The sequence below is a fragment of the Cydia pomonella genome, chromosome 6 (genome assembly GCF_033807575.1).
Source record: "Cydia pomonella isolate Wapato2018A chromosome 6, ilCydPomo1, whole genome shotgun sequence".
Lineage (NCBI taxonomy): Eukaryota > Metazoa > Arthropoda > Insecta > Lepidoptera > Tortricidae > Cydia > Cydia pomonella.
In genome coordinates, this window is record NC_084708.1 from 2,222,953 (window position 1) to 2,243,416 (window position 20,464).

General features: G+C 37.8%; 2 protein-coding genes across 4 annotated transcripts in view; one reads left to right on the plus strand and one right to left on the minus strand.

The window, feature by feature from the left end:
* LOC133518612 (uncharacterized) overlaps positions 1 to 20,464 on the minus strand; it is a 254,454-nt gene that overhangs the window by 154,868 nt on the left and 79,122 nt on the right. The window lies entirely within an intron of this gene.
* LOC133518577 (uncharacterized) lies at positions 1,030 to 20,443 on the plus strand. Its single transcript, XM_061852239.1, has 5 exons — positions 1,030 to 1,182; positions 1,808 to 2,099; positions 2,189 to 2,402; positions 2,558 to 3,254; positions 20,260 to 20,443. The coding sequence occupies exons 1-5, from the start codon at positions 1,133 to 1,135 to the stop codon at positions 20,441 to 20,443; spliced, it is 1,437 nt and encodes a 478-aa protein (XP_061708223.1). The 5' UTR covers positions 1,030 to 1,132.

The window sequence follows — 20,464 nt, forward strand, 5'->3', positions numbered from 1 at the left end:
ATATGTGTGACGTGATGAAATAATACTGAATTAAGCGAGAGAAGAATTAAGAGTGGCACATTTTGTTATACGAGAGAACAAAAATATCACATAAGGGGTACAAAACACCTAGTCTACATTGTGTTATTACTACATGATTCAACTGTATAGAAAAAGTATCAAACGGGCTTCACAAATCAGGTTTAATTTACGCTTTTCACAAGCTTTTATTTAACTTGCAATGTATATACATGATACATAGGTACGTAACTATGTTTGTACGGGTCAAATCTTGTAAGTCACATTTGACCCACTTCCCGGTTTCCGATGAAGCTGACAATTTGCATTCATATGCATAGTGTGACAATGCAATATTTGGTACCATCGAGCTAATCTGATGATGGACACAGGAGATGGCCACAGGAACTCGGTGATAAAACATCGCAACCTAATTGTGTTTGGGGTAGAAGTGGGCGCCGCGCCGCCATGCATGCGGCGCCGCCGCCGCCGAGTATCCGAAAATTCGCGCCGATCGATATCGACTCAAAATTTTCAATTTTCAAAAACTTCAATTTTCGCTTTATTGTTCGCATAGCAACAGGCCGCCGAGCGCTAGGCGCCGGGAGCGGGCGGTTGGGGCGCGGGGTGCGTTCGAGTCGCGCCACAGTGGCGCGGCGCACACAGCCAGTCAGTTGCTAGTACGCTTTACTACGCAACACACGTACGTTTTCGCGCGCCGCCCTGCCGACTGTTTTATTTACGTAAAGAATTAGTCGAAATGTCGTCCAATACTAATGTTAGCAAAATGTTAGAAAAATTTCAATTTCGGTACTTTTTGATCGGAAAATCAAATCTAGCTTCGCGTGGAAGCACTTTGGTCAATTGATTTTGGAAGAAGAAAACAAAAGGAGTAAAATTTTCACTGATCAAGTTTATTGCAAGCAATGTCTTACAGCCTGCCAATCTGAAAATGGTGATATATCGTTCGAAATGTAAGTATTTATCTAAACTCACATTCTCTTATTATAGGTATATTAATTACTGTATATTATTAAAAGAAGTAGGTATCTACTACCTATAAATCAATCACGTCTGTGGGACAGACTATTGACAATGACGCAATGTAACTTTTTCTAGGTTCAAGATGTACTAGATGCGCTGGACCATTCTGACTGACAGCTCAGTGCTGTATTCAGTATTTTTGTATGTATTTAGGAAACAATGTTTGTACTTTACAGCACCTAACGCAAAACTAACCTGCATCTGCGTCCTGCCGTCCTGCCTACCTACTACCTACTGCATATTAATTTGCCTTTGCTGGCCTTATTTTTGAATTTTTGAATTTGGTACGTAATGAAATGTGTGTGTGTGTGTGTGTGTTTCTTAAAACTGTCATGCTTATTCTTATTAGTTTCCTTACACGACTTGAATAAAAAATTGTACGGTCAGCTGCAGAAGTGCATATCCACTCAGTGAGTTATCTAGTAAGTTTTCTGACATAAGTGAATATGTGTACGAATATTTTAATTTTATTGTTTACACATAATAAATTATAAACAGATTTTTTACTCCTAAAATATGTATTTACTTGTTTGTGTACCTACTTATTCAATCGATCACTTAAGCTGCTGACTAAACATATGGATGAAATAGAATAATTATATACTAATGCTCTGAAAATAAGGTTGCGGAGTTTTAATCTGGATTTTGGTTGTATTTTGGGTTTTTACTAATATTAGTTATTTTGCAGAAACTTAACAATCAGTCACATTGAAGTAAAAACAACATAATTATCTCATATTAAGTATAACGTTTTAACTAATTGCAGGGCCAAAATTAAGTCATATGGCAAAACCATCAGCACAGGGAATCTTATAAGACACTTAAGAGACTCTCACAATATAAGGGAGGACAAAACTGAGTCAACAAGACTTATAAACGACTTTTTTACCCCCACCCCACGCCCTCGAGCAAGAGCCACAGTTGCTTCCAGTTCAACAATGAATATGGTTACTAAAAAAGATAAATGGATTCTTGCAAGAGATTTAGCACTTTGGTTTTGCACCTCACTCATGCCATTTGACTCTGTTTCGGATGAAGGGATGATCGATTTCTTTAAGGTGAGTGAATATAAGAAAATAGCGTCATTAATTCATTACCTTTTAAATTTACTGAATTCTTTATATTGTTCTGTGTATTTATATTTTAGAAATATAACATAATTGTCTCTGATGAAGACATGCCATCAAGATACACTGTTGGTCGAGGTGCGCTAGATGACGTATATGAAACTATGCTTGCGACTGTGAAAACCCAAATATTAACAGGAACTCCACGACATGTCTCTATTACGTTTGATTTGTGGACGGACCAGTATCGAAGACTCAACTATATTACATTCACGCTTCATTTCATTACTGCTGGTGAGAGAGAACCCACTAATATTAGACTTACCTTTAGTTTGTGGCCTATTTTAGGAAACAGGCCTCCTATCCTTGGTTTTCTACTGTAGCAGACTATAACGTAGAAATGTCACCCATATTCCATCCAGTACTCTTACAGATTTTTACTTTTTCAGATTACGAGCTCAAAAGTTTTACACTCAGTACTCAACTAGTCCAAGGAAAAAAGACAGGAGAAAAGATTCAAGGACTGATAAATACTACAGTATCAGAATTTGGGTTGTGTGATAAAGAGTTGCATACGGTAACAGACGCAGGATCAAACGTTAAGCGTGCCATTTCGCTGTCTGGTCTTGACAGCCATCTATGTTTGGGGCATGGTTTACATAACCTGGTCATTGCTGATGGGATTAAAAATGTCCCTTCTTTGAAAGAGTTGATAAAGAAGGTTAAAAAGATTGTAAAAGCCATAAGGTATCGCTTGCCCGAATTGGAGAAGGAAGCGGAAAAAGAGCAAATGGAGTTTTTACAACAAATCGAAAATGTTTCAGAAGTTCTGGAAAATGACGAAAATGAACCAATTGGTGATGACGACGATGAAGTTTCACAAAACTCTCAAATATTCAACGACGAGTTTGGCAATTTAAACCAATTGCCAAGCATTAAAACCGCAACGCCCACCCGTTGGCATAGTGTGCTTAGTATGTTGGAGAGTTTGGCGCATTGTTGCAATAGGAAACCAGTAAATTCTATTCTCACTAGGATTGGCAAGGAAGATTTGAAACTGGTACAAACCGATTGGAACCTGCTGGAAGACCTCATCAGATTTCTTCGGAAATTTCGCGAAGCGGTTGAAGTTTTATGTGCGCAAAAGTCTGTTTCTCTCAACTTAGCTCTAGTGTTTCGCGCTGAATTAAAAGAGATTTTAAATTCGATCTCTGACGAAGAAATTGCGACGATGATATCGCTCAAAAATAGAATGCTCGAGAAATTTGACCACAGATTTCCTTTGACAAAGAATGTAGTATTGGCATCTCTTCTTGATCCCAGATTTTCAGGATTAAAAGAAATTGATTCATATTTATTCGAAATGAACACAAACCGTGCGGCTTTTCTGGCAGATTGCATTAATGATCTCATTAGATCCTCTGATCTGCCACGTTCCGAATCTGGTGAAACTTCTCATGATGTATCAGAGCCACAACCAAGCTCTTCTTCGACTCAATCTTTGCTGACAAAATTATCTAAAAAGCACAGTAGTTGCAGCAACATTGATGAATTACCAGAGTCAGATTTCTCCCAAGAATGTTGGAGATATCTAGCGACGATTGATCCTAAAGAGGTAGAATTCTTGAACGGGGATGTTCTTGCCTATTGGCGGGAGAAAAAGAATGTTTTCCCAGGACTAGCTGCACTTGCCAGGTCTATTCTCGCGATTCCTGCAACGAGCACCCCGAGCGAACGTGTCTTTTCTATAGCTGGATTAGTTTTAAATGCTAAGCGATCACGTTTGAGCCCTACTCGCGTAAATAAAATTATTTTCATACACGACAACTACAATAATTGTAAAAACACATGAATAAAACTTTTCGCATCTAAAAATTGAGTTTTTTTTACAAAAAAAGCCACGCCGCGGCGCGGCGCCGCCACGCCGACCAATTTTCCCCGGCGCGCCGCCGCCGGCAAATTTTAGGTCGGCGCCCACCTTTAGTTTGGGGTTGTTAGAATAGTCTTGATGAGTATTAGTTACCTGTGGAAAGAAAATTACAGTCAGCGATAAAAGCTTGTACCAAAAATTTAATTCTCATCGTGCTCTGAAGCAACATTTTAAATGACCATATTTTTTAGTTGACGGCCTTCAACATGTTTGGAAAATAGGTCTCAAAATCGATTCGCTAAATTCTGCAGCATTTTTTACGAAATAGCGTGTTAATAGCAATGCCTAATTACTACATCCTTTCACTAAATAAGGAGCTGTTTGTCAGTTGCGCAAGCGTCGATTCAGGACCGGTTTCAAAAAGCGCAAGTTCTGTTTCATAATGCGTGCAAGCTTTTTGGGACAAGTGAAAATCTTAACATTTAACTCTGACAAAGTTATCTTTAGGGATTCATCTATAGCGATAGGTATTTTTAGAAAAAGATATACATTTTTTTCTTTTCTTAATTGACATAGTTTTGCAAAACCAACCCCAACAAAATTTTGAAAATCGAACCTCAGTGTTAACCTTTCAAGTGGCGGCCCACCACTCACGGTTCGATGGGAAAACCAGTAAACTTTCGGCTACCAGAGAGTGGTTGCCATATTTAGTGGCAACATTGAACGCTTTGAAGTATATTTACGCTTTTCTAGCGCCCGAAAGTATAACATACAACAAGAAAAACAATAATGCTATACTTGCCGCAAAACTAACTGGCCACTGAGATCATAATGCTATCTCCTTTACCCTTGTTAAGACCAACCAAGAGTGAAAGAGATGGCATTATGACCTGACCGGCCAGATAGTTTTGCGGATAGTATAGGTGTACCGAAATGCATTAACCTTACAATCATTTAACTGTCCGAGCAAAATTTAAACCTGCTATTTTACCGAACACCCATAAGTTTTGGTAAAGAAAAAAGCGATTGAAAAATCACCGAGGTTCGAGTAAGTCTCAATAGCTCAGTTGATTAAAGGCCCATTAGACCGAAGGCCCCGGACCGTTGTTCCAATAAATACGTTTTGTCCTTTTTAGGGTTCCGTAGCCAAATGGCATAAAACGGAACCCTTATAGTTTCGCCATGTCCGTCTGTCTGTCTGTCTGTCTGTCTGTCCGAGGCTTTGCTCCGTGGTCGTTAGTGCTAGAAAGCTGAAATTTGGCATGGATATATAAATCAATAAAGCCGACAAAGTCGTACAATAAAATCTAAAAAAAATATTTTTTTAGGGTACCTCCCCTACATGTAAAGTGGGGGTGAATTTTTTTTTTCGCTTCAACCCTAGAGTGTGGGGTATCGTTGGAAAGGTCTTTCAAAACTAATAGGGGTTTTCAAGAAACATTTTTTGATAAAGTGAATATATTCGGAGATAATCGCTCCGAAAGAAAAAAAAATGTGTCCCCCCCCACCCCTCCAACTTTTGAACCATAGGTCCAAAAAATATGAAAAAAATCGTGGAAGTAGAGCTTAAAAAAGACATTAAATGAAAACTATAGCGGACATGATCAGTTTAGCTGTTTTTGAGTTATCGCAAAAAGTTTTCCCTTCATAGTAAAAAAACTTGCTTTAATTAGGTACTGATTATGCAAAGCCTATTTGTTTAACTCGGGTGAAAGGTACCGTTTCATCCCTTGGTTAACAATTTACTATACTTTAAGCTCCAGTTTAGCTTATTGTGACGGAAGAGTAACTACGGAACCCTACACTGAGCGTGGCCCGACATGCTCTTGGCCGGTTATTTAAGGATACTCTTGGAACTTGCTTGATTCTTGTCGTAGCTAGGGTACTGTCATGTCGATACGGACAAAGTGGCAAAAATATGTATACACTACCTTTATGGGCCATAAAGTTGTGTATACATATTTTTAGCACTTCGATCGTGTCGATGTTTTCAGACGTGACTGTACATATGTTTCGTGAGCGTGAGAACGGTCACAACTTTGGAAAGGCGATAGCAAATAAATTAATTAACATTCCGGCGTGCGTCGGCGCATCGAGAGTGAAATTTCGAACTTGGAACGCAATAGGTCGGTCGTTGACCTCAGATAAGGCTTTGCCGAGCTTTGAGGGTAGTGTATTGCGAAATGTAAGTAGTTAGAAGAGATAAATTAAAATATTTGGAACCATCTTACTTAACCGACCTCGTACCATAGTAAACTTCTCTCTTCTTCCTAGCGTTTGTCCCGACTAATTTCCACGGCTCATGGGAGCCTGGGGTCCGCTTGGCAACTAATCCTGACAGTTCATGAAGGGACTATTTTGATATTTATCATCGTTATATCAGCCGAAATACTTCTACTGCATACTTGCTTAGGCCTCCCCCAGGGATCTCCACAATGACCGGTCTCGCGCTTCTCTCATTCAGATTCAGATACATCTTGTTGTGGGTCTTTACCTACATTTATAATAACATATTACAACAACCTATTTATATATATTTGTAGACGAGTAGGTAGTTATAAATATATATTTTTTATATTATGTGTATAACGTTCTAAAGCTTATTATACCACACAAGACTACATGAATGATAAAACAACGTGGGATTAATTGTGATTCGAAATGATTAATTATATTCATTAGTATTATATATGGAATAACATTTACAACATCAATAAATTGCTCTGATAATTAGATTAAGATAATTATATGTAATACTGTCTTACTATTCATAAGTGCTTGTTGCTAGGCCTGCATGAATAAAGTATATTTGAATTGAATTGAATTGAATTGAAGTATTAAAGAATTGAGTTCATTAAATTCTGTTTTGTTTTCGGTTTTTAAATGCATAGCCTACTATAATTTCTCGTGAGGTTGATTGGCACAGAATGCCTTACAGCAATAAGTACGCCTTTTGTATATTCAGGTAACTTTTGTATACAATTTCAATGAATAAAAAAATTTATTCAAAAAGTATCACTAATTACTGTTTTTAAGCCACACTGTAAGTATTGAAATCATATTTTACAATTTTCGGTTCCGAAATTGCCCCTCGAGGATGCTTGGATCGCAATATGTAATAAGTGATGAGGTTAGGTTAAGTCAGCCTGGGTTAGGCGTGGCTAAACCAGGAAATTCTCGTTAAATTTGTAATTTTACCTTAGACCATAATATAATAAACCATTTGTACCAGATATTTTTCAATCCAAAACATGTTGCTACCATGAAATAACTGGGACAAATCATTCAAACCAACACATAACCACTGAAGTCGCGTAGTTAGAGCCACCACGTGACTCGATAATCGGCAATCATATCTTAGTAAAATAAAACTTGAACGATTGCATCTAAACACCTTATGCGTGGACTTGTTAAAATTAAAACATACTTGTAACCTTACTGGTTGCATATTGCATAACATGTTTATTAAAGCTGGTGGCGGCATTCGAACTCTAAAAATATGAATTTGATTTGTTATTGACTTGTCATTTGCTCGCACAAATACATAAGTATAGGTTTGGGTAGGTACAGTCACGTCTAAAAATACCGATACGGACAAAGTGCCAAAAATATGTATACACTGCCTTAATATATAGGCAATAAGGTCGTGTATAAATATTTTTGGCACTTTGTCCGTATCGATATTTTAGAAATGACTGCTCCGGAGTTTAAGTCACCCTCACAACAACAAAATCATGTATAGACAACGAGATTTTTAAATTAGTATTCAAGTTTAACCGCCAACTGCAAGATTGGCCAAAAAGTATTTTCAAGTTTTTTTTCGCTTAAGCCACATTTAGAGTTTGCACGACGGGTTTGAAATGTATGGGAAGATCCGGATAATTCCATACATTTCGGATCCGGATTGTAAACCCTAGTCATATTCACTCATTCATTCATTCAATACTGTTTTTGTAATTCGCTTGTGTTGGGTGTTTGTTCATTCACCTCAGCTCTCCTAGCGACACCTATACGACGACCGACGACCGGTTTGGCCTAGTGGGTAGTGACCCTGCCTACGAAGCTGATGGTCCCGTGTTCAAATCCTGTTAAGGGCATTTATTCGTGTGATGAGCATGGATATTTGTTCCTGAGTCATGGGTGTTTTCTATGTATTTAAGTATTTATAAATATTTATATATTATATATATCGTTGTCTAAGTACCCTCAACACAAGCCTTATTGAGCTTACTGTGGGACTTAGTCAATTTGTGTAATAATGTCCTATAATATTTATTTTATTTATTTATTTATACGACTGAGATGCACTACAAGTATTTACTGTCAAATGAATATCAAACCGAATCATATTTTTAAACTCGGAATGCGGTTGCCGTAACGGAAATGGCATTAACGGAGATAATCTGAGATTATCTGCCGCGGCCGAATCATGCGCATTTTTTTTTTTTTTTTTTTTTTATTCCGAAAAGGTAAGCATTTGACCACAATCTCACCTGATGGAAAGTGCCGATGTAGTCTAGGATGGAACATGCTTACCTAAAAGATGTCTATTCACTCTCGATTTAAAAAGGTCCAAGTTATAGTGGACTGGGAATAGATTTGCAGGAAGTGAATTCCACTCCTTAGCCGTACGCATGATAAAGTTGGATGCGTAGCGTTTAGTGCGAATCAGTGGTAAAGTAACGACGTAAGGGTGAAACGCAAGTCCGCGTCTAGTCCCACGGTGGCAGAACGGAGATGGGGGGATAAGATTATGTAATCCCATCGCACACTCCCCGAAATGTATCCTGTAGAATACCGATAAACAGGCTACCTTTCTACGGTGTTCTAGGCTCTGCAGTCTAGCCTCTACCAATCTCGCATCCCCAATAAGCTTCCTAGCGCGTTTGTCTATGGAATCTAGGGTGGCTAGCTGATACTTGGCGGATCCATCCCAAAGGTGACTGCAATACTCCATACACGACCGGACTTGAGCTATGTAAAGCTGAAGAAGCTGCTCCGGTGTGAAGTACTGCTTGACCTTAGAGAGGACGCCTAATCGTCTAGCTGCAGATTTAGCCAGAGATTCAATATACGCCCCGAAGCTCAGGTTAGATGAGATACTTGTGCCAAGTAGCTGGAGATGGTCGGATATCGGTACGGATACATCCCGGAAAGTCGGAGTCAGGTCGAAAGGACTCCGTTTCGCAGAGAACAGACACGCCTGTGTTTTGGTAGCGTTGAATTTGACCAGGTTTGCGTCGCCCCAATCGGATACTACCTTGAGTGTCAAATTCAGACGGTCTACCATAGCCTGTCGATTAGATTGGACTTCCTCTTTTTTGGCCCGAGCATTGGAGAGATATCTGTCCACGACAGCGCATTGAGTAACAAGGCTTTGGCTACAAAGAGCTATCATTATCTAATATGAAGGTTTGAAGATAGTATTTTTGGCAACCGTAAGCATTTAACTATAAACATGGTCATGATCTAACTAATAACAAATCAAATTATTTTATGAAAAATATCAAGTAATATAAATAATTATATAAATTATTTTATATTATTTGATCACTTCTTCTTTAGTGTATGATATCGTTTTCAGTCACTTAATAAATGATGTTTATTACCTATACATATGTTTAGTTTATATTTAAAAAAAATCTTGACTTACTAAAATATAATTTCAACGCGTAAGTTTCATATCTAGTCTTACTCTTAATTGTCTTTCAATGCTCTTTATTTTGATACCCCACTCGATAGGTTCCTACGATTTTTTTTTTCTAAAGGTAGCGCAATATAGTGTATTAAGTCGGCCATGTTGTTTTATTTGTGACGTCACATAGCCTATGTTACTCGGGTTAACGTAACGATTCTAACGATACCTCACTCGTACAAATCGGTGTAGGGATTTGGAAGTTATGGTGGAATAAAGAAACTCACATACATACAAACATGAATCCTAAAAACAATATTGGGCAGTCGTGTAAAAAAAAATGATTTGTTCCCTAGTAGGATAGATGGCAGCACCATCTCTCTTCCTATACCGTAATCCAGTAAAGGATTCGTATAGGAGAAGCAAGCAGCTCGCCCTTAGAGTTGATCAAAGGATACACCAGAGAATTTGGGAATGGTAGCACCGTGGTAAGGCCGCGTAGCCAACATGCAAATCGCTTACGCTCCATAGCGATCGAAACGCAACTGTCACTGTCGCACTAATATGGAAGAGTGATAGAGAGAAAAAGCCTTTCGTTGTCGTAGCGATAGCGATTGTCACCTTGGCTAGGCCGGCAGGATGTTAGCCGCTGAAGACGCAGGTTCGATTCCCGCCTCGCCCACCGGAGGACTTAGTTACCGTTCTTAAGGGCCCGGTAACGATTTTAGAGCAAAAATGTAAAATTGATAGATTTAGTCGTTGAAATTGTACACCTTTTGTTACGTAACATCTAAATAACAAGTATTCGTTTCTATTAGCACGTCTATCTTGCCTTTTAATAATGAGGTCGCAAGCGTGCGTCCCCGGTAATATGTGACGAGAAGGGACAGTTTTTTAAAAATTCATCATAAAATGATAGTGGTAAATAATACAAAATGATGTATAAGAACAGTTTCAGCAATGTTGTAGATTGTTTAAGTATCAAAATTACGTGGAAATTAAGTAAATTTTCAGAGAAATTGTAACTTGTTTTGAAGTAATTTCTGGAGAAAATTGATTTCGTCTAACTTTCATTTACACTACTTCAAATTTTAATAACAAAAATGTAGTTTATTAAAGTTAAAGTACAGAATATGTGTATAAAACTACAATTTTTAGCAGTCCAAACTTTACGTTTAGAAATAAGATCGACAAAATCAGTGCTTTACGCGCGTTTACCTAAACGTGCATCAGAAAAAAAAATCATTACTAATAAATGAGTCTGTTTTCAAAAAAAAAAAATTATTAAAATGAAAGATGATAAGACCAGTACTTGTTATTTCTAATAGTTAGCAAAAGGCGTACAATTTCATCGACTAAATCTATCTATTTGACATTTTTGTGACTAAAATCGATAACGGCCTTTTAATCATGATGTGTGTGATGAATCCTGTCCCCTACCCCTTCTCACTAAAATGTCCCGAGACCTGTGTCTCACTGACGACAACATATCAACAACTGTTGACCGTTATACAATACACCTGACACTGAAAAGTCATATGTGTCACTTATCCCTGTTCTAAAATGCCACGAGACACATGACACACTGACAAGATGTCAACAACCGCTGACCGCTGTTACGTCACGGCACGTGCACTTTCACTACGCGGGCTTTGTTGAACAGTTGTTTGATGATCCGAGCTGAGAATTAATACGATAATAATACCCGTATACTTATATGCGTTGCGCTGGCTACTTATCCGTTATCTATCTCTGCAGCTATATGTAGAACTGCATTTTTATCACTTGTCACTATGCCTGTCACGTTCTAAAAAGTAAGCGCGAAAGTGATAAGCATAGTGACAAGTGATAAAATTGCCACCGTGCTTCAGCCGCTGGGTAAATTTTAAAAAGTAAGCAGTTTTTTATAATACCTAATGCAATCGCACATAAGCGTAATCTCATCATTACATAAAGATAGTTTATTTTTTATATATAAAAATGCGCTTATGAACGTCAAAAAAGCCACGACGGCTTTAACTATACACCTCTGACCGAGGAGATTTAAATCCCTCCTAAATTGTACGAGGCTATCCCAATATGGGACCAGCAAGAAATTCGGCGAACACATATTTTCAAAAAATTACATCATATAGCTAACATGCATTAAATAAAAAAATACAATTTACGTACGTACTGTATGTTACATTATGGTTTAAAAAAAAACGGTACGTAAGAACTTTCATATAGAGATGCACTAGATTGCTAACGCTAATGCATTAATAGTGGAAAGAAGTTCACTGCTGCTGGACAAAGAACTCGCCTTAGGATCTCCACAGGCGGTAACCAGTCATACGTTGCCCTGTCATTCAGTGAGACAAACTATATGGTGGAATTTAGTTAAGTTTATCACCACCACAACGAACGATTGTGCTAAAAATACCAGGAATTGAGATTAATTTAAGCAGGAAAGTATCGGCAGCTGCCTTAAAATACAGTGTTATCATCCTTACGTGTCTTATCATGTAAACAAACGTGACGTTCCAACAATACGATACATAGACAATCTAGACATCATAATGTCAGATGATCCGTTCGTTCTAGAATCTTATTTAGAAATGATATTTTTCAGTGGTTGGTTGATTTCAATACTTAGTGAGTTTTTTTAAATATACAACAACATTTTAAGTGACGATTATTGTGTAATTCTAGAGAAAAGTGTGATAATGTCTTCGAGAAGTGTTTGTTTATATGATAGGACAAGTAAGAATGCACTTTATAGTTAAATGTGCCAGCCTTCGGTAGCGTACTGAATATAGTGTTGCAATAAAGTTTCGTTTCTGCTTAATTGCCCTTCGTCATAAGTGCTTACCCACAAAAACGACACTGTCTTTGAATTGCCAACTGGGAAACACCTTGTAAAACCACTGTTTAATAATAATAAGCAACTAATTAATAACTTTACCACATTATCAATCACGCACTTTCGTACCGCCCGCCATTGAGCGCAGTTTTTGCGCGCATAATCGCTGGACGCATGCGTCTCGCGTCACGTTATTGTCTAAAGATGGTCGTTAGATACACGGCATGGGGCAGGGAACTTATGTGGACGCGAGGTCAAGGTCCTAGACCATTTTTTTTTTTTCGACATTAAACTTTCGTGAGACATATTCTAAAATATTTAAATATCACGGCTACACTCACTTGACTTTTGTTGTCGCTATTGGCGAATGAGATAGATGGACCAAAAATGGAGGTCAATGTGGGGAAGTAATAGTACATTACGATACAAATGCGAAAAGTGGGAAATTCGCAACGAGTGGCGATAAATTAAAACACGACCGAAGGGAATGTTTTAAATCGACACGAGTTGGCAAACATTTTACAGTACATTAAAATTTTTGACATACGCACGTATAGTGCTACTTATCTTATCTTATATTCTAATTTTCGGGGGCCTTTGCACTTCGACCCATAGGGATCTTTTTTGTAGTTGGCGTAGTTGCCCCCTAAGGAAAGATCCATCAGCAACTCAAGAGCTTTTTTGACCATCTCCATGTGCCGGGTGATGGAGCTTATGGGTAGACTTTTGAATTCCTTTGGTTCCAGATAGCCTGCTCCAAAGTCCTTCATTCTTTGTCTGGCGAGGGCGTGACATTCACACATTAGGTGTGTTACTGTCTCTTCCTCTTCACCACACATTCGACAATCGGTGTTGTCGGAGTGTCCCATCCTGGCCAAAACTCCTTTGACCCCATAATGGCCCGTAAACACCTCTGTTATAATTTGGAGTTGTCTCCTGATAAGTTTCCATAGCTTTTTGCTCCAACCGGAGTCTACTCCTTGTATGAAGAGCTTTGAGTGCTTTAGACCCGTCAGACTGCGCTACTTACTGTACTAGGGCGGGAAAGTAGCAACATATGTACAGTAAAATAGATTGTAAATGTGTCAAGTGTTTTGGCAAAAAACCGCCAAATTGTTGTAATAAAAAAAAAATTCAGACACCAGGTATCCATAAGTATGTTTGTTTACAACATTATGTTAGTAAAAATAACATATAAATACATACCTATGATAGTAAAAACTCACATTGCAAATAAATTAAACAATTCGAATAAAAGGACTTAATATTACATCGTTTTGTAGAATCCGCCAGGCCTTTAAAAATAATTTAGTCTTAAAATAAACATAATTTCTAATAAATTATCTAACACGTAAAAGCAAAATATAAAAGCGAAAAGAAAAGCTAATTCTAATACCTGCTTAGCATAATCTGTTCTATAAGTTATCAGATGTTGCAAAATATTTGCCCCATACATAATGTATGAGTGCATATTTTAATGGAGAGCATGTTTAACATGGCTGTGACATTGACCAAGAGATTTCTAACAGGATTCTGAATAACGATATGTTAAAATATGCCTGAAATGAATCTATGATTCATGCATATCTAAGAATGTGCAGTTAAAGCGTTGTGATCACGTGTCATGAGACTTATAAGATAATTTCGATATATCAATAAAAAACGCCCACACATGGAATACTGTTCTCATCTATGGGCAGGGGCACCTCAGTACCAGCTTCTCCCTCTGAACCGCCTCCAACGAAGAGCAACTCGAATTGTCGACTGCCAGCACATTACGGATCGGCTTGACTCCTTGGCGCTGCGTAGAGATGTGGCCTCACTCCTCGCTCTGCATTTTCTATCGCATGTATAACGGGGAGTGCTCCGAGGAATTATTTGTATGAATCCCTGCCGCTTCTCTTCACCATCGCCCTACGCGACAACATTTCCATCATCCACTTAGATGGTTGGCAGTCCTCAACTGTGCGTTTCTCCAGAAACTCCTGTCTCGCACAGCTAAACTGTAGAATAAAGTGTCGCCTGCGGTTTTTCCGGACCGATACGACCTTCAAACCTTCAAGAAAAGAGCGTACCTACTCTCATCTTAAAGGCCGGCAACGCACTTACAAACCCTCTTGTGTTGCAGGTGTCCATTTGCGGCGGTAATCGCTTAGTATCAGGTGATCCGTCTGCCCATTTGCCTCCTGTATCATAAAAAAAGATGCTTTGTTTTTCGAGAAAACGTCAAATAAAGCTACACCGGTTCTCTTTCTTTCTCGGAAACTTTGATGGTTTTAGTAGTAGTGTAAAATGTTCTTTAAATATTATACCTACTGCAATCAATGAACCGGCTTTAATACCTCTTTGTACATGTAACTGAAATGAAATGTATCATAGGTATTAGATATTAGGCTATTTAAAGTATTTAAATTACTCACATACTAGAAAAAAAATGTTGATCGCGATTTATTTGCTCCTTGAACTAATTCAATTCTAAACTTTATTGATAATCAAATACAAATGTAATCCGCACAAGCATCGTCACAAACTTATAGTACATTAACACTAAAACAAATTATAAATTCCGCAACAAGCTTTGTCAAACACATCTATAAACTAACGCCCGTCCCCACTCTGCAACAAGCCCGGCCCAAAAGTTCCCATTATGCCGGCAGCATTCCCCCGCTGTATGGCGATGGAAACGTGTTGGACCAACCAAGACCCAGAGCGAAGATCATTACCCTTCTCCCGAAAACGCCTGCCCAACTCCCTGGAAAACTCCAGAGCCTCGTTACCCCAGCGTCCAGTAGATTCCACGGCGACCGGTACGAAATCGTACGCCACTTCATAATAGTACATTACGATACAAGTGCGAAAAATAGGAAATTCGAAACGAGTGGCGATAAATTAAAACACAACCGAAGGGAGTGTTTTAAATCGACACGAGTTGCGAATTACCTATTCGCACATGTATCGTACAACGTTTTACAGTACATATGGCCCTTTAAATGTTCGACACAGTAACATAATATGCTACTTCTCGCACTAGTGCTATAAAGTAGCCCCATATGTACTGTAAAATAAATAATAGTAGCCCAGTGAGGTTTTCTTAGTTTGTCTTCTCAATAGGGTTGTTTCCAATTTTTTGAAACGCTTGTATTACGTTCTATATTAAGTAAAACTCGCCCTAAAATTCAAATTTTATACTAAAAATGGCTTTAAATATGTTAAATTAACAAAATATATTTGACAGATACTTTCGCGCCCAAAACGCTCTTTGAAAATTAAGTGACGTCACAGTTTACGGTTTGACACATAACTACATACACACATAGAAGATACGAACTGTGAACTAACATTTGTCATTTGTTGTTTATCGCCTAACTGTCAACAGTGTCAATCCGAGAGTTGTGACGTCATCAGAATCTTCAAAGACGTTTCGAGTTTGGTCACGTGACGTGTGCCACCAGATATTTTAAATTCAATATTTACAAAAATATGGTTATTAGAGGTCCCTTAAAAGTAGTTTAACATGTTCATATAATCCAAAAGAATTTATTGGGATACAATTCTGCCCTAAGATTTGTAGATGGAAACAACCCTATTATATAACCCAGTTTAAGTTACGTATGTCTTTATAAAGGCACCCATGAGTCCCTTTCACACTTGACCAGCTTACTTCATACTTTCCTTAAACACGTGGGATGATTTAAAACCCTCAGCCAAGGCTTTCTATTCTATTACGTATTATTAAAAGGTCTTAAACACATTACATGTTTCAAAGTTGGAGGCATATTCTGATTATAATAACAGGTTATAGATTTGGTTCAGTTCAGTGTGTTTGGAAATAAAATTACTTCTGTCATGATGATGATGAATTTGCCAATAACAAAAGTGTGTTTCAAGAACAAGACAGTGTACGGTAATAAGCTCTTAGTAAAGAAATAGCTGGACTTTACAAACATACTTGTAAAATTGTGAATCCTTAAAATGTCTGTATAATACCTGTTTATTTGACTGAATGTTTCTTTATTCAGGCAATAGAACCATTACATCATTTTAAAATACAAATAAAAAAACAGAAATACAGTAAAAAAAATACAGTTTAAAAAATACACTAAAAAAAAAAAAAAACTAAAAACTACTTACGGTTCGCTTGCTGATGCGCGGACAACCAATGCAGAAAGAACACATTTTGTTAAATGTTCTCATTTACTGTCATAATTAGCCTATTATTAGAAATGCGTACCATGGTCCAGAACGACGCTTGGCGAGCGACATTTTAATGATTCACATTATAGTTAAAGATGAGCTTGTGAACAAGTATATAACCAATTATAGATTACTTTCCAGTTTTTATGAGGTTTTGTGAATGAGTTCTTAACCTATTTCATTACTTCATAGCTATTAATATTATACTTTAAACAACATTAATGAGCAAAAAACAAAAAAATAAGTAATCATCGCTTTTGACACTGACACATCATATCCATAACAAATTCAGATCAAATTAATGACCTGTTATTACAATCAGAATATGCCTCTCGTTCTGTTCATCGTTTTGCGCCCTAGGGCGTAAACTAATGAGAATGTACGGTTATTCAATTTTCGTGCCGGAATTCAGTTTAATTGCTAACCTTGGGAAGGTAATTCATCGTTTACTATTATCGTGTCAAAACATATAATTATCACTGCACGTGTTGAGCATCACGATTTACTCACTTAGAAGGAAACGTAATATTAAACTCTATTTATTTAACAGACATTTACACATCTAATCGTTCAAAAATTATCAATTTAATTATGTGTTAAGAAAGAGAAGAGTAGAATGTACAGCAAGGGCATAAAGCGATCCATTTTTGTCCGAGGCAATTTATACCAGTATAGTATAGCATAAAAATTCTCATTTATGCCTGAGTTATATATACACTCTGCTTTTAACTTCGAATGCAAGGAAAATTTAGAATAATGTAGGATATTTTACCGTACATATTTGTTCAAGACTAAAGAAATTCGTCCTCGGGCCGGTCGGGGCGTGGGGCACACTGGCAGGGCTATCAGTTTGTATGACAAATTTTGAACTTTATTGCTAAGTTAATAATGGTTGTAATAGTAGCTGATTTTACTTTATGCTCTAGAGCATAATAAGCAATTTTATGTCGCTTACACGCGACTTAAATGTCAATTTTACGAGCATGAGAAGAGTAAACCAAATTTTAAGCATAGGTTATTTAAATTATAACTACACATATTGTTCTCAAATTACGATATTTTTTATTGTCACGAAGTCATATACATAAAGATGACTGAATTATCGTCTTTTAAAATCAATATTTATGTTAGATACTATAACAAACATCCACAATGTTTAACTCCTATCGAAATCAAACGTGGTAAAAAAACTCGTTGACTTTAGATATTTTTTTATCATTAAACAAAGTTTTTATAACTTTCTCTCACACTGTGTCACGATAGGTCACGTACGTGCTTTGATGAAAACCGAAATTGGTGACATTGTTAAAGTTTATTTACGACTTTGAATGGTTGAATGCAAACAAATGTCACGTAGTAAAGTGTAAGCTTTTTACTGGAGATTCCTAAAAAACTGAGTTTCACCGTGAAAATTAATCACCTTGAATCGTTCTATTTTAAAACTATTTATTGAAGTCTAGCTTCTGCCCGCAACTTCATCCGCGAGAGATGATGATGATATTAATGATGGTTGATAAAAATCTAATGTCCTTTCCCGTCTTGTCGCTTTTCGGTGAAGGAAAACATCGTGAGGAAACCGGATTAATCCCAATAAGGCTTAGTTTACCCTCTGAGTTGGAAGGTCAGATGGCAGTCGCTTTCGTAAGAAGTAGTGCCTACGCCAATTCTTGGGATTCGTTGCCAAGCGGACCCCAGGCTCCCATGAGCCGTGGCAGAATGCCGGGACAACGCGAGGAAGATGTGATGTCCTTTCCCGGGCCTTAAACTATCTCCATACAGAATATCATTTCAATCAATTCAGCGGTTTAAGCGTGAAGAGGTATAGACAAACAGACATTGTAACACCATAATATACTATGTGTATTTTGATATAACCGCAAACTTAAACTAGACGTAGGTTTTAGTGCTATAAAACAATTCTGAAAGACATTTTAATTCACTCTTAACTACCAGAGAACATAATTTTTTTTTTTTTCGAACGGGAATGTATTTCGTACATCATGATCACTTGTGACAGTTATGACGTTGCATCATTAATGAGACGTTTTGAGTTAAAACACAGTAGTGATACATTGCTTGCTGAATTATTTTATATGGAAAAATAATAGTCGTCCATTTTTAGGGTTCCGTAGCCAAATGGCATAAAAAGGAACCCTTATAGATTCGTCATGTCCGTCTGTCTGTCCGATTATGTCACAGCCACTTTTTTCCGAAACTATAAGAGCTATACTGTTCAAACTTGGCAAGTAGATGTATTCTATGAACCGCTTTAAGATTTTCACACAAAAATAGAAAAGAAACAATAAATTTTCGGGGTTCCCCATACTTAGAACTGAAACTCAAAAAATCTTTTTTCATCAACCCATACGTGTAGGATATCTATGGATAGGTCTTCAAAAATGATATTGAGGATTATATCATTTTTTTCTAAACTGAATAGTTTGCGCGAGAGACACTTCCAAAGTGGTAAAATGTGTCCCCCCCCCCCCCCGTAACTTCAAAAATAATAGAATGAAAAATCTAAAAAAAATATATGATATACATTGCCTTGCAAACTTCCACCGAAAATTGGCTTGAACGAGATCTAGTAAGTAGTTTTTTTTAATACGTCATAAATGGTACGGAACCCTTCATGGGCGAGTCCGACTCGCACTTGGCCGCTTTTTCTAATCCATGGAAGTATGTTCATTAAAGCCTTAGCTAAGTACCCTTTGATTATGTGGTTGTATTAAAATATTATCTGTGGTTTCTCTGACGGTTACCCAACATTCCAGATAAAGTAACATTTACATACCATTCACCCATTCCGAACAATTATAGTCATATTTCCGATAACCGAACCGATCAAATCGAGAACCAATGGCAAATTGGCCAAGCATTAAACCTGCCGTATAAGGTGGATACTCCGATAATCGTTTTGCTTGCGCAAACGCACCCGTGCGTTGGTCAATGTGGCCAAACGTTTGATGTTTGGCCTTTCACTGTTGCCGACTTGCTACTTGGTGGTGTGAGAGAAATAAGAAGCGAGCGAAAAGCGGGAATATGTTTAAATATTAAAGACATTGGATAATAAATATAACCTCGAAGCATGGCGGGCATCATTGGAAGGCAATGGACTGAGAGTGAGCCGGCAGAAAACTGAGTATATGCACTGCAATTTCTCTAACAGCGACATATGCACGCAGTCACTACCCACAATCGATGGAAACCCTTTGAATAAGGTCGAGGAATTCAAGTACCTAGGGTCCGTTGTTAATGTTAAAGCCGATACCGTAAGTGACATTGAAAATAGAATAAAAACAGGATGGCTCAAGTGGAGATCTCTTACTGGAGTTCTCTGTGACGCAAGAATGCCAATTAAAACCAAGGGCACCGTGTACAAACGAGCTGTGAGACCCGCTTTACTTTACGGATCTGAATGTTGGGGAATGAGAAAGTGTGACCAACAGAAAATACATGTCACTGAAATGAAAATGCTGCGCTGGTCTGGAGGTGTTACTCGGTTAGATAAAATTCGCAATGAGTATATCCGAGGTACTTTTAAAGTTGCAGATATACACCATAAGATGCAGGAAGGCAGATTACGCTGGTATGGTCATGTAATGCGCAGAAACGAACACCACATGACGAGACGAGTGATGGATATAGACGAGGGCAAGAGAGGCAGAGGCCACCCGCCAACCAACTGGACTAGAACCATCTCCAAGGACATGACGGAGCTAGGCCTAACGCCAGCAATGACTAAAGATCGCAACAAGTGGCGATCATGTATCAGGAGGGCTGACCCCAAATAGGGAATGCGCCAGGAGAATGAT